The following is a 15,658-nucleotide window of genomic DNA, read 5'->3' on the forward strand; positions in this document are numbered from 1 at the left end:
GCGAATGGGAAGATGAGATAGAACCAAACATAGATCTCGAGAAGAAAACTCCATTACCTCCCATAGAATACCTAAACACCGAAAATACAGAATCGAAAGCGTTATATCTCCCGGAGATATTGAGGGCAAAGCCACTATCCACGCATGTTTTACACAGGCTCGCATCTCGAAAACAATTCCTCGAGGGTACAGGACCTCGTCCACCACGCGTCACGGCCCGGTTGCCCGTGGCAGTTTGGTTATTCGGTATTCGCCTAGAAGGGATCATAGATACCGGTAGCGAAAGGTTCTACCTCAACAGCAAGGTATACGAACAAGTACGCGACCTCGCCTCTGGTGAACTTGCTCCCGATGACACATCCCGTAGAGGTGTTCAGTTAGCGAATCATACCGCATGCCAAGGTAAAGGCGGTGCACCGTTTGTACTCCAGATCGGCGACACTGCAGGGGAACAATGCCCTCTCATTCAAATTACATATCGATTGTGAATCTAAGAGTTGGTGGATAGGTGAAAGCGCCAGCAAACGGAGATTCGAACTAATTAATTGTCAAGAATATTCCAATAACTGCTGCATTCTCGAAAGCACAGAAAAGCAGGATTTTGAACAATTCCTCCTACAGGAATTTGAAAAATTTGAAGAAACGAGAAATCAAGGCCTAACCAACTTGGTACGTCATAAAATCGAAATAATCCCAGGTGTCAAACCTACTCGTATAAAACCTTACGGCCGTAGTCCAGTAGTAACGAAAGCTTTGAATGAGGAGATTGAGTCACTATTGTCCAAAGGCTATATCCGCCGTAGTACTAGTCCTTGGTCATTCTCACCAGTTGTGGTTAAAAAAAAGAATGATTTTTGGCGATTTTGCGTTGATTATAGACCTTTGAACCGAATAACGATACATCCCGCACATCCGCTCCCGAATATGCTACGTATTCTATCTGCACTACATAGCGCTGTATATATCAGCACCATAGACCTTAAAGATGCCTTTCACCAAATATTGATGGATGAGGAAAGTATCCCGCTCACTGCCTTTACAGTCGAAGGTAAAGGATTATTCGAGTGGACGCGGATGCCTTTTGGCCTCACGGGTGCTCCAAGTACATTTCAGCGCGCCATGGATCTAATTAGGGAACGAATCGAACATTTGATTCACGAACGCGAACTACCAGCGAAATGGAGAGAAAAGGTTTTCGCGTACCTTGACGATTGGGTAGTTATAAGCGACACACTGGAAGAACATAAGTCCATTTTGAGCTTAGTTTTTGAAGTCTTCCGAGAGGCAAGATTGCTCATCAATCTAGCAAAATGCGAATTCGCGAGACCCGAAGTGAAGTTCTTAGATTTTATCGTTGACCAATATAGGTTGAGGCCAGATCCTCAGAAAATCGCTCCTATCGTAAATTTTCCTCGACCAACTAATCGAAAACAAGTTAGAAGTTTTTGCGGCATAGTGAACTGGTACCATCGCCACCTCAAGAACGTAGCTCGCTGTCAGGGTCCCTTCAACAAATTATGCAGCCCTATTTCCGAATGGAAGTGGACTGAAGCCAAAGAACAAGCTTTTCAAGATCTCAAAAAGACCCTAGTAGATGCCAAACCTTTGAGCGTACCACAACCAAATCTACCGTACTTTCTTCATACCGACGCAAGCGATTCGGGGTTAGGTGCCTTCTTAGTCCAGAAAGACACGGAAAGTGGTAAAGAATATCTGATTATCTGTTTAAGCCGACCGCTTAGAGAAGTGGAAACTAGGTATACCACAACCGAAAAAGAATGCCTAGCTGTAGTATGGGCTGTGAGGAAACTTCGTTGCTACCTCGAAGGTGTTCCCTTCACCGTTATTACGGATCACTCATCCTTATCGTGGCTACACTCGCTTAAAGATCCGAATAATTGTTTAGCTCGATGGGCAATGGAACTTCTATCGCACCGCACTAAAATCGAACACCGTCGCGGAACCGAGAATGAAGGACCAGATGCCTTGTCGCGTATGTTTGAAAACGAACAACCCGTAGATTGGTTAGATATTATGCAGGGCCTCCCGAAGGGTGAAATACTCCATATCCAAGTCAAGAAATGGTATGACCAAAAAAGAGCGAACGTACGGAAATCTCCTGAGCGTTTCCCTGAATGGAAAATTGAGAACGATCGATTATTTTACTACCGTCCTAATTATACCAGAGAAATATAAGGGGACGATATAAATGCTTGGAAGATGGTCCTAAGAGACTCAGAAGTTGCGGATGTCCTAAGATCCAATCCCGATCGCCGGCCACTTAGGTCGAGACAAAATGCACTCCCGAATTAAAGAAAAATACTATTGGCCAGGAATGTCCCGGGACATCCAGAATTATGTGAACGACTGCCGAATCTGTCTTTAGGTGAAAAACAAACAAACTCCCGCGCAAGTCCCCACGAGGACAAGACAACCTGTTTCACCAGGGGCATTAGTAGCAGCTGATGTTGCAGGTCTATTTCCTCGGTCCAAAGGCGGATTTTCTTATGTTTTAGTGGTGCAGGATTTGTACACGCGATATGCTGAGATTTTTCCGTTGCGAAAACAAACCGGCAGGGAAGTTCAAAAACGACTCAGCGAAGTGTTTTGTCATTTGGGTGTTCCATATATCCTCATTACCGATAACGGTACAGAATTTGCAAACTCGGTCGTAAAAGATTATCCCCAAGAAACCGGCGTAAAATTATCTACAACTCCCGTCGCACATCCGTAAGCTAACCCTGTGGAGCGTATGAGCAGAACCATCAAACCAATGATTGCCGCATTCATAAAAAAGGACCAAACCGAGTGGGATAATCACCTCAAAGAAATTCAATTAGCCTACAATTCTTCGTACCATGCCTCTACAACTCTTACACCTTTATTTTTGAATCACGGTCGTGAACCGCGTATAGGAGGACAAATAATCGAGATTGAACTCAAAGGCATTGAAACTACCGACACCGACAAATAATGGGAAAACCGAATGAAATGACTAGACGAATTGCGCCACGCTATAAAACTTTAGATAGCCCAAGCCGCCGAAAGACAAGCCACTTATCATGATAAAAATCTTAAGGATATACCTGATTTGTCAGTAGGTGACGTAGCATACTATCGCAACCGAGTCCTAAGCAACAAAGCCAACAACTTCACTTCAAAATTAGCGGCCAAATACCTGGGCCCCGCAAAAATTTGTAAGTTCGAAAGTCCTGTCGTAGTCTGGCTAGAAGACAATTCTGGTAAATCCTTAAGCAAACACTACATATCGGACTTGAAGGTACCCCGAAAGAGCAGCGGATTAAAAAAATGAAATGCCTCCTTTGGTATATGTATATCGGAAAGCAGCAATGATTAAACAACTCCCGTTAGCGCACTTTCGCGAGAGGTACATTTCCTTGAACTAATTATGTTGTGGTGTCCTCTGTGTCAGTCTCAGAGGAAAAAAAAAAAAAATTTCTCGTCTTTGTTGATTAACCACGTTAAACGTTCTCATGACCCAATGTGTGATGTTCTGCGTGAAATGAGAATTTATTTGAACTATATGCTTGTGAATTGTTAATGAATGATTTGTCAGCCGATGAGCTTGGGTCCTTGTGATTATGTCGAAGTCAAGAGGAGGGAAATGTGACAGCAAAAGCCAAAGTCACTGGCTGTTTCATAAAACTGCATAAATTGTTGACATCTCCGCAAGTCCGGACACAAACTCATCGATCCGTCATAGGAAAAAATTGAGCGATCTCTCATACAGTGCGTATCGAATATCTCTTTTTATATCCACCGGAGAATTGACACGTGACGAAATGGTACGCGTGCGTCACGAAAACGGACTGATCGACCCCGATCGAGGGCAGTTGGAGATAGCGAGTCAAGGTAAAGTGGCGAAGAAGTAAAGGTGAGGAACACGATGAAAGATCAGAGGATCTACCAACCCGTGGAAAGGATACTCCCGTGATTCTACCGTGGGCGAACTAACTCCCGTCAAGGAGAGAGTGCAGTAGTGCAAAAGTGCATCTTGAAAAAATACTCCCGCCGACATCTTCGTGGTGGAGATCGCTTCGACCGTCACCGTCTACGCAATCGTCTTCGTCTCCGTTTTACCGTTTTGCAGCAATGTCCTGCTGCACGTCATCGTCTTACGTGAAATTACGTCTTCGCACCCGAATTCTCCTGACAATGATGGAGTAATGTAAGTGGCGGGGATCCGTTTGTGTCCCAGAGATTTTGTTCCAACGCTTCAGAACACGTCATTGACTCCCGTATTAGAATTTTTGTAAAACGTCTTTGCTCATCCCGATAATCACGTATTATAATAAAGCCTAGCTCTCGGAGCATTATTTGATCGAGAAAAGACGGCTAATTGGTTATTCCATTTCTTGCTACCTTGCCCAGGTACGTTGTACGTTTCAGATGATCATTTCACGTGGTATCTAGCACTCGGGATTGTGTGGGTCCAGTACGCAGCAAGGACCAACGCCCAGATCGTTTCAAATCTCATCTCTCGTACTCCCGTCGTATCGTTAGTTAGCCGGATAGCAGACTAAGAGCTGCATAATTCTCTTAGTGGCGCCCATTTTCAAGGGCTGGATTTCGACACGAGCTGCCGGGATCAGCTCCAATTAATTAACAAAGAAATCGAAGATGGGGAGCCATTTGTAAGCGACGTTTCGGATTTCTCCTCTGAGGTGACCCTCGCTAAAAGTCTCTCGGAACGAGGGGTTCGGGACAGTCACTTTTACACTATGTCAGCTTTTTGATACGGTCTGTCCGGGAAATGGTCTACGACGAAAGGTTTTTTGAAATTTCTTTTTTTCTCGATACAATGAGGGAAAAATTCTACAACATTTTCCAGCTGAGTGCTGAGACCAAGCCACCAGACAGATTGTTTGACCATTTGATCATGCCTAAGTGACCTGAGTCGTCCACTGTGCTCCCCGGGAAGACATCATGGCGATACGAGATGGTAGACGCTGATCTTCGTCCGTTTCTGGCGGCAACCAGAGCTGCGCGTCTTTTGGGGCTACTTTTACTTAGTCCGATGCAGTTGGGTCCGTGAGCCTTCCACAGTAGCATCCGTCGGGCTGTGGTATTCCCTCGGTGATCGGGCTCCAGGACATGGGGAGGGTTGGAATGGGAAAAAAATACCAAAATTAATGCTATATCACAAACTACCAAAATCTGTCACTGTTTGCCGAGAGTATCCCGCCTATCCGGCCGTATTGTCGCGAAGTTGCATGACCCTGTGACGGGCATGCAAAATGCAACGCCTGCGGTGTTGACCTCGCTGAATCTTTGATCTCTTACTATTATATTTGCTGCCCTTTTCTATTTTATTTTCCGTTCCTTATATTATCGTATCGTTCCGCTTATTCTGTATTTTCTCGCCCTCTTTTTCTATCGTATTGCCCGAGACTCCCTCTGAGTCGTGCCGTAGCATAGAGTTTGCATTGTATTGAGACTTTTGGGCCAAAGAGCCATATTTTGTGAATTTCGAATTGGGAATTTTGTATTTGGAAGCTCTGACACTTAATTGCATTAAAGCATAATATTGTTAGAACTGAACTGACTGTTGTTTATTGAGTCGTACATTTTATCGTACCAAATGACGCCCAACGTGAGGTCAAGCCAGTGACCGAGGAATTTTGTTGCCAAGGATTTTGCTCTAGATTTTCGGTTTAATTGGTATAGAACCACGTTGTGCATATTTTGTGTTACAAAATGGCGCCCAAATAATTATGAAAATGAAAGAATAATTGAATTGGCAACCCTGCCCTTCTACCACAACATCTGTCGCGGAGGTGAGTTAGCCGAGCGCATCCGTCGTGAGACACTATTGCACTTTTGAGTATTTTGGTTAGTTTCGTAATTTGTTTGATTTATTGACGCAAAGTGCGTCTCGCGCCCAGCGGTCTAATTCTGAGATTTGCGTGAAAAATTTAGAGTTCTGATTTTTGGGATTTTGAGATCGGAAGTGCATAGAGAGAAGCGCCGTAGGGTGCGTCGTGAACCGTTCTTTGTATTCCTTCGAGGAGCGGGGAGCAGCATCACAAAATGGCGCCCAACGTGGGGCGAAGCCATTAACTAAAGAATCATAGTTTGGAGCCGACAATCACGAAGGAGTTATAATTCAAAGTTACGAATAATTTCGTATTAGTTTTGTAATTTTCCAGTCATTTCCAGTCAAGTTCAGAATAGAGTCAAGCTTAAGCCGATTATTCGTCCTACGAGCTAAGTTAACGTTGCATTATATTGTTCTATCTATTGTCTAGTTTCTATTGTTCGATTATAGATCGCAGATCTGTAATCCCCAGCCAAACACTCACACATATCCCCTGACCACACAGAGCTAGTCAAGTCGAAAAATAGTAAACAAAACCGGGTCGCAAGAAAGTAATACCGCGAGTAACTGCGTCGAAAATATTCTTATTCCGCACCGAAAAAAAATAAAGGTTACCGCGTGTATCGTCTCGTTACCGTTGCCCTCCCTTCTCGTTTTTGCCCACCTTTGTCCGTTGCCAAGCCGTATAGCGTGTTTATAAATTTGCTGCTAATACCCCCTAGACTCAGCCATGGCCTCTACCGCTTTAGAGGACGAATGGATTTATCTGTTGTCCGAGGAAGAGTTACCAAACGAATTGATCCGGAGATCTCTCGATCCAACGGGTGATCCGGAAAAACAACGGAAACGCTTGTTATTATATTCGCGTTACGTGCGTGGAGAAATAAATTCAATGCACCCCGAAAGACCTTCAGAACCTCTTGCAGGTGCGCAATTATTGCAACCCCCACCTGACGCTCAGGAAAGTCCCCAGTCGACTAATGTCCCTGTGACCCCTGACGATCACAATCCTGCACAGGAGCAAGGAGAAGAGATACGTGACCTCCACCCCGCGATGCCTACCCGAGAACTTCCGCTAATCACCCCAGGACCACCCGCCCCGATGCAACCAGCACCTCTCGTACCGTCTCCTCCGATACCTCAGATAGAATCACCTCGAGAATCTGCCCATACCGTACCGCGCGATTCCCTCCATCAGTATCGTCTCGAGCCCTCCCACGAATTTTCCCGTGAAATTCGTACAGAATTTCCGCGAGAACCCCAGTACGAGCCATCAGCTGACCCCCACACACGCTATCGTTTCGCCCCTAGATCCCCTGCAGCAACACACTCCTTTATTCCCCCGACTAGACCCAATTCGACACCTACCGCTATAGCCGCTGTAACGTAGCGTTTTCAGCCCCGTTACTACGGCACCCAAATCTCCCGGAATTTCCTCCCGTTTTTCGTCAATAATATAGAAAACTGCAGCACACCGAAACGAATCACCAAGGCTAAATTGAAATAAGAGATATTCCGTATATTAAGCTAATTTTCGTTGTTGTTCCGAATATTCTTTTATGTGACCTGGGAAAATACCGACGAGTTGAGCCAGGACGACCTACGAGGACCTCCCGGGCCCTTTCCTCCAAGGGTACAACTCTGACGTCATCCGTGCCAATTAGACTACCGATGTGCACTCTCCCGCGGTGGACAGGACCACCAGCTGATGACAGCATCGCCAACATCTCCCGCCTCCCGATCTACCGAATCGCTACCGGCGTATAGGACCGCAAGACGACCCGTCTACGATCTCCCGCTAGACGATAGGTGCGTAAGAAGCTCTGCTATCGACGAATGGATGCTACGAAAGGCGGCGTATAGGGTGGCATGAACCGAGTAGTGTCACCTCCCGTCCCGTAACTTACTGGCCAGGAGCCAGACCAAACTAACATCTACCGTTTCGGAACTGATCCCGTCACCGAGTAAAACTTGGTAACCTCCCGAGATGACGTTCTGCCTAGGAAGACATGTAGCAGCCGAGGCACAAGTGAGCCCAGGACTACATTCCGACTCCCGAGACGACATAGGATAGAGATGTTGCTCTTAGGATGAGGACTCCAAGTGCCTGAGTCGACGCAGCCTTGGATGGCCTTCTGAACGCAGATTTCCGAGTAAGAAGATCCTGGACACCGGCGCTCAACTCGTCCTACTCTACGAGATACCGCTGTACCAACAGGACGTTTTTGGCTAGATCCTTCCTCACCAATTCAGATCTTCCTTTTCCGCCTTCCTAAATCTACCGTCTCTCTACCGTTTTTCACCGAACATCTACCGCTACCGTTGAGTTCAGATTCATTCCCATCCGCCCTTTAGTTCGCAGTATATTTAAATCTAGAGTCAGTTAGAATATTTGTATCAAGTTAGAGTCAGTGGGTGCCGAACTCCTTCGATAAGGTAAGGTTTTCCACTTTCCGAGAGAGGCACGAAGTAGCCACGTGGGGATTGCGAATTGCCTAAAGCATTACGTATTTTCGTTTTATTGTTTTGTAAGTCGGTGGGAACTAGCCCCACCGCAGTTTATTTTGAGTGTAAGTCAGTGGGTAAAAGGCCCACTGCATCCCGTTAATTTAATAAGTCGGTGGGAACGAGCCCCACCGCAATTTGGTACGGTCCGGTCCGTTACGTATTTCGGTTTTTGGGCAATTCTGTAATTCCTCCCGGTGCACCTCGTGGCCGAATTCAGTTACCGTACATTTTGTATTTTCGTTATCTGAGCATTTAGTTGGTCTTCTACCGTTTCTCCCGTGCATTTGCTGCACGTGGCATCAGTTAATACGTTGAGTCATTGAGTAAAATTTAAGTACTACGTTAAGGAAAGCCTTGGTGATATTTGGTGATGCTGTATGGTATTTTGTTATAATTTATGTAATATTTTCTCCCGTATTAATTTGTCATTTCTTTGGGTAATTTGTTACCCCTACGGTAAATCTTTCGTTCCGTTACGTTCCCGATCAATTTGGAAAATCTATTGTCTGTTACCGTAGAGTAGCCACGGAAAAGCGCTCCGTGTAAAACCGCGCCGTTTCTCCCGTTCGTAATTATCGCACATTCGGATAATTTGTAAAAGAATCAGTAAACTCTCGTAGGCCTTTTGAATATTGAAATTATAATTCTGTACTCCCGTAAATGATCTCCCGCTACCGTTAAACGAATTATATTTTGTTACTCTCGACCTATTGTAAATCTACCGATTCTGTATTTCCTGCCGAATTTGTTAAAATACAGTCTCCCGAAATTACGAATTTGGTTTTACGTTATCGTTATTTTATTCGTGCCCGAATTGTTGTTGTGAATCCACGCCACTCTACCATTTATTCCGCTGTTGAACAGCCTGTGCCTAGCCAGCCACTTCGCCGGATCTGCATTCGTTTATTCTGTAAGTTTTTGTTATTTCGTTAGGTGACGCGACACGCGTCTGGCGCCCAACAATCTTTTCGTTTCGTTTTCCGTTTTCCGTTCCATTCTCCGTTTTCCGTTTCGTACAGATCGCGCCGAAGGCACGTGGGTTTTCCCGGGTCCAACCCGCCTGGGGAATAAAAAACCTCAACGTCGCACCGCGTACGATGTTATGCTAAAGTGGAACCTAAAATTTTCCGGCCATAGAAATGAAGACGCCGAAGCGTTCTTAAACCGACTTCAGGATGGTCGTCTGTTATTTAACCTTCGCGATACCGACATTATCAATAGCTTACCCTTTTTCCTATCGGGAATTGCTCTGTATTGGTATCGAGATACCAGACATCGTTTTCGTTCATTTAATGATCTATCTGTAGCATGGCGCGACCGATTTGGAGATCCGAACTTGCAATTTGCCCTACGGGAAGAAATTAGGAGACGCACCCAAGGCGAAAATGAACCTGTAGCCGACTATCTGACTTATATGCGTGCGTACTTCAGCCGAATACATCCCCCGTGGTCTGATGAGGAGTAAGTAGAGTACGCGTATCGGAATTTGCTACCCCGATTCCAACTTTTAGTTAGGCGCGACGAAATCGAACGTCTCGAGGATCTAGAACACCTCACTCGTCGTCTAGAAGTGAATTTCCGTATCGCCTCCAAGTACCAAGCTCCTCCGACCCCGGAGCAATCCTTGCTTCCGGAATTATCGTATCGTGGCCCTCGAAATAGATTGCGTTCCGCCCTCGCAACCTTGGCACACCTAACGTTTGAGGACGAGAGTAACAATGACTCTCCTCAAAGTCTAAACGCGACGCAACAACCGTCGCCGCGACCTAATCAGTCCCCTTCCGCTAACGTAGGAACTAGGAACAGGGAACGAGGAACCAACTCGCGTACCCCACACCCTAACGATGCTAGGACTAATCGTCCTTCTGCCAGGACTGACCTTCGAGAGTTACCAGAGGGTAATATCCCAACCGTTACTTCTACCTCGAACAATCCGTTTTTGCCGGTCAATCAAGCCGTCGCTTCTGCCCCTCGACCAATTAGATGTCACAACTGTAAGCAGGTGGGACATCGTTTTAACGATTGCCCCGGACCTTTAGGTCTGTTTTGCTACGGATGTGGGACCGCGGGCGTAACTAAACCCAATTGTCCCCGGTGTTCGGGAAACGCACCCAGGAACCCCCCGAGCGGGCGATAAGGAATTCCTGTAACCAGCCCGAAAATGAACTTCGTAGCGGAACTCCTAACACTCCGCACTATTGCAGTCCAGTGCAAGTAGCGACAGGATCACCATTGTTGTTTATCGTGTTCGACCTTCTAGGACACTCAATACGCGCATCGTTTGATTGCGGTTCATCAGGAACTTTCCTAGGATCGGAAGCTATCTCTCTCGTAGAGTCACTAGGGTTATCATGTCAACAATCTCGTTCCGGACCAGTAAAAATGGCCGCGGGTCAAAAAAGTCCAGCGACTTTGGAAGTCGTCTTGCCAGTAGATTTACAGGGAATCACCCGCGAAATTAAAGCCCACGTTTTACCGTCCTTGAGTTTTCTATGCATAGTTGGTTTGGATTTCATCCGTGCATTCGACATCGTGGCAGATTTTACCGCGTCCGAATGGCACACTAAAACCATTTCGTTCGTAAACTTTGCATTCGCGTCTGATTATCGTATCGATTCCCCGACCGCCTGTAACGGAATCTTAGCCTTGACCAGTGCACAGGCTACCGAGTTAAACACCGTGCTCGATGCCGAAATACCCCCTTCACCTACAACCGTAGGCGTCACAAGTTTGGCCCAACATCACATCGATGTAACCAATCACCCGGCGATTAGACAAAGAGCCTTTCGCGTCTCTCCTAAGATTCAAGAAGCCATCGACGCTGAGGTAGATAAAATGCTCGCGGACGGAATTATAGAACCATCCCATAGTGAATGGGCCAGTCCCGTTGTGATGGTTAAAAAACCCGATGGCTCATATCGGTTTTGTATAGATTTCCGCCAAGTAAATACCGTTTCGAAGAAAGATGCGTATCCTCTACCACGTATGGATGGAATACTAGACAAGATACGTTCTGCGCGATATATCTTCACCGTGAATCTAAGTCAAGCGTACTTTCAAATTCCCCTGGCTAAAGAAAGCCGAGAAGTCACTGCCTTTATCGTACCGGGAAAAGGCTTGTTTCATTTTACGCGTATGCCGTACGGATTAACCGGTGCCCCGGCAACCTTCCAACGTCTGGTCGATCGACTGATAGGACCGGAAATGGAACCCTATGCGTTCGCGTACCTGGATGACATCATTATCACCACCACCACGTTTGAGAAACACCTCGAGTGGCTACGCCACGTTCTCCGTGCCATCGACCGCGCCGGGTTAACCATAAATAGAGACAAATGTGAATTCTGTTGCTCTCGCGTAAAGTATCTCGGATTCATCGTGACCGGACATGGACTCCAAGTTGACCCGGACAAAGTCCCCCCCGTCGTGGAATATCCCGTGCCGTGTAATGTTAAACAAATACGACGATTTCTCGGCATGGCGTCATGGTATAGACGGTTCATCCCAGACTTTGCGACCATCACCGAGCCCCTCACGCGACTGCTAAAGGAAACCCAGCTCTAGATCTGGAAAACGGAGCAGAACGAAGCATTCCTTCGAATTCGGAAATGTCTAACTACCGCCCCTACGCTCACGTGTCCCGACTTTACCGTACCGTTTGTCCTTCAAACCGATGCAAGTGCCGTCGGTGTTGCAGCCGTGTTGACTCAAACTCTTCACAACGTAGAACATGTAATCGCGTATGCGAGCAGGACGTTAACTAGTGCCGAGCGTAAATATTCAGTCACCGAACAGGAATGCCTTGCCGTGATTCGGGCAATTCAGAAATTTAGGCCGTATATTGAGGGATATCACTTCACGGTAGTCACTGATCACAGCAGCCTGCAATGGCTACACCGCCTTCAAAATCCTACGGGCAGGTTAACTAGATGGTCGTCAGAACTCTTAGGGTACGATTTCACCATCACGTATCGGAAAGGAGCGCTTAATCATGTCCCTGACGCTTTATCGCGTATTCCTCAAGGAACCTCGGAAGTATTAGCCGTCATAATTCCCAACCAACCCACCTGGTACACGCGACGCAAACGTGAAGTTGAGCTTTTCCCAAAAAGATTTTCCCAGTGGAAAATAGACGGAGATCGCCTCTATTTTTATCGTCCTGACTCCACCTTAGAAGCCGTAGTGCGCGACCCAAATGCCTGGAAATTAGTAATCCCGGAAGATCAACGTGAACTAATCCTTCGCGAAAATCACAACACTCCGCAAACCGGTCACTTAGGCGTGGAAAAAACTTATCATCGCATCGCGAACACCTATTATTGGCCAGGACTTTTTCGTACCGTTGCGAAATACGTGAAACGTTGTGACACCTGTCAGAAGTGTAAAGCTAGTCAACAAGCCCCCCCCCCCCCCCCCCCCCCCCCGAATTAATGGGACGCCGTGTTATTGACGGACCCTGGACAGTAGTTGCTATGGATATCATGGGACCCTTCCCTCCGAGCAAATCCGGCTTTGCTTATGTTCTAGTCATACAGGACTTGTTTACTAAATGGGTAGAATGTTGTCCCTTACGCAAAGCCAGCGGCGGTAAAATCAGTGAAGCATTTGAAGAAAACGTAACGTCTCGCTGGGGAACGCCCCAAGTCCTTCTGACTGATGACGGCACCGAATCTAATAATGAAACCATCAACGCCCTCGCGGCCAAGTATAATCTGCTACACACTACTACCCCGCCGTATCACCCGCAAGCGGATCCCGTCGAGCGCGTGAATCGAGTTCTAAAAACAATGATTGTATCCTTCCTCGACTGTGATCACCGGGAATGGGACGTACACCTTTCGGACTTTCGTTTCGCCTACAACACCGCTTATTATACGTCCCTGGGAACCAGCCCCGCTTTTCTGAATTTTGGCCGCGTACCCAAGCCAGCGAATTCCCTGCGACAACGCCTGAAAGGTCACCCCGAAATTGACTCTTAGCCACCGCCTTTGTGGGCTGAGCGTATGCAGTGCTTGCAGTCCCTGCAAGAGTGGATCGGTGAAAATCTCGAAAGCGCGTTTCACCGGCAGTCTCGACATTTAAACAAAAATCGCAGACCCCAGTTCTTTACGGTTGGAGACCTCATCTTGAAACGGCACCACACCCTGTCATCAGCTGCGCAGAATATTGCCGCCAAGCTGTCCCCGAGATTCAGCGGTCCGTCCCGAATCTCCAAGATCTCGTCACCTGTTGTGTACGAGATCAGCCACCCCGAGACCGATAAAATCATGGGTAAAATGCATGTAAAGGACCTAAAGCCCTACGCCCCTGTGCATGATGGGAATCCCTGAGTAGAAATAGTGAACCCCTGTACTAATTCTGACTTGTGGTTGTCCAGACTATCGTACCGTTCCACACCCTCCCATGAGTGACGAGTTTCGACCCCCGTCTGGTCCACGCGGGTAGCAACGCGTCGACCAGTATCGGGAGTCCTTCGAATCGTTCGCTCGACAACACCCGGACTTCTGGCTTGAGATGTCCGCTGCAGCTCGTGAAGTGCAGGAGGCACGAGAAAGGGTGCCTCGGAACATCCACCTTGCGGTGGTCAGAGAATTCCCTGCCACGGTGGATCAGGGAACGCGAACCGACCCGCCACCACGCCCGACCACTCGGGCGACGCAAAGTCCTCCGCCCCCACGGGAGAGCCCTTCAGCTGTTGCCAGCACCAGCTGAAATGTGGAAGTAGGACGAGCCACCCCGGCAATACCTCCGCTCATCCCAGGACTGGTGGGACCCAGAATGGTGCCCTTCCGAAAGTCCCTGGCCGGCGCCAGACCACCGCGTCCGCTCGTCGAACATCCGGACCTTACCGACGCCTCCAGAGTCGGGTGTTGGAATTGCAATGCCCCAGCGCACGACTACGCGCACTGTCCTCATCCGGCGCTACGTCGATTTTGTAGGCGATGCGGCTGGCGTGGGGTAACTCTCAGCCAGTGCCCGAAGTGCTCCATAGCGTGGCGTAGGTCCCAGGATCAACCAGTGCGCGACCCCCCATCTCGTCCGCGCTCGCCTTCACGGCATCCTCGGGTACGCTTTGCGGACCCTCCGTATCCGCGACCGCGCGCCGTCCGTTCACGTGAACGCCGGCGATTCTCGGGACAATTGGACCCCCGTGAACTATGTCCTTCGCCGACCCGCTTCGATTTTCGGCGTCAGGACTAATAAGTGTCCCGAACCTCTCCACCTCCGTACCCGCAATAAAACTCTTGCTTTCGTAGCACCACACTCTAATATCAGGGTACGGAGTCAAAAAAAAAAAAACAAGAAAATAAAAATCCATAAATCTAACACCGTCAACGCACATCGACAAATATCGTCTCGTACCAGTCCCTCCTTTGCTATTTTCCCGTTTTGCAACTCTTTTTTTTAACTTAACTTCAACCCCGTCGAGTCACACCTCCCTACCGGCATAGCCACTTAGAACAATACCCTATTGTTAATAAAAACAAAACCCATACATCGTCTTCCGCCCATAATTTTTCGTCTCGTAGCATACCACTTTGGTCCCCGTAAATTTCGAAACCCTATCGTACCGTACCTGCCCTCCCAGTAAATGCAACACCCCCTGAACTTCAAAAATTTCGGCCCTGCATTCAAAATTATCCCCGATCTAGTAACATCACTGAGGCATCGACAGCTAAACTCTTTAAAGTACGCCGTCATAACACGCGAAACCCCTTTCCGTCGACCACTGCCTCTGAGTGACAACACGTCCCCACACAACACACAAAACAATAATAGAGTAAACCTCGCGTATCATTTCAGTCATTTGAATTTATCCTTTTTTCTTGAGTCATCGCTACCTACCGCTACATTAATACTCCGGAAACCTGCTTGAGTGAAGTTCGCGTTTAAATACTCTCAGAATCATAACATAAGCTGTCATCTAGTCACAACAGAAGTGAGTTCGCTTACAACTGAACGTGGTTTTGCAACGATAAGTAAGACCTACCCGGTCTCCCCCAGGAAGGGAAGAGTTGTGACGTTGCATTTTGCATGCCCGTCACAGGGTCATGCAACTTCGCGAAAATACGGCCGGATCGGCGGGATACTCTCGGCAAACAGTGACAGACTTTGGTAGTTTATAATATAGCATTAATTTTGGTATTTTTCTCCCATTCCAACCCTCCCCATGTCCTGGAGCCCGATCACCGAGGGAATACCACAGCCCGACGGATGCTACTGTGGAAGGCTCACGGACCCAACTGCATCGGACTAAGTAAAAGTAGCCCCAAAAGACGCGCAGCTCTGGTTGCCGCCAGAAACGGACGA

The 15,658-nt window shown here is 47.5% G+C and overlaps 1 protein-coding gene across 1 annotated transcript; it reads left to right on the forward strand.

Moving 5' to 3' along the window:
* The first annotated feature begins 6,569 nt into the window (after nucleotides 1-6,569).
* LOC125501083 lies at nucleotides 6,570-11,911 on the forward strand. Its single transcript, XM_048655981.1, has 4 exons — nucleotides 6,570-7,068; nucleotides 9,655-9,765; nucleotides 9,859-10,386; nucleotides 10,608-11,911. The coding sequence occupies exons 1-4, from the start codon at nucleotides 6,570-6,572 to the stop codon at nucleotides 11,909-11,911; spliced, it is 2,442 nt and encodes an 813-aa protein (XP_048511938.1).
* Nucleotides 11,912-15,658: the final 3,747 nt, after the last annotated feature.

Source organism: Athalia rosae, chromosome 5, assembly GCF_917208135.1.
Source record: "Athalia rosae chromosome 5, iyAthRosa1.1, whole genome shotgun sequence".
Classification (NCBI taxonomy): Eukaryota; Metazoa; Arthropoda; class Insecta; order Hymenoptera; family Athaliidae; genus Athalia; species Athalia rosae.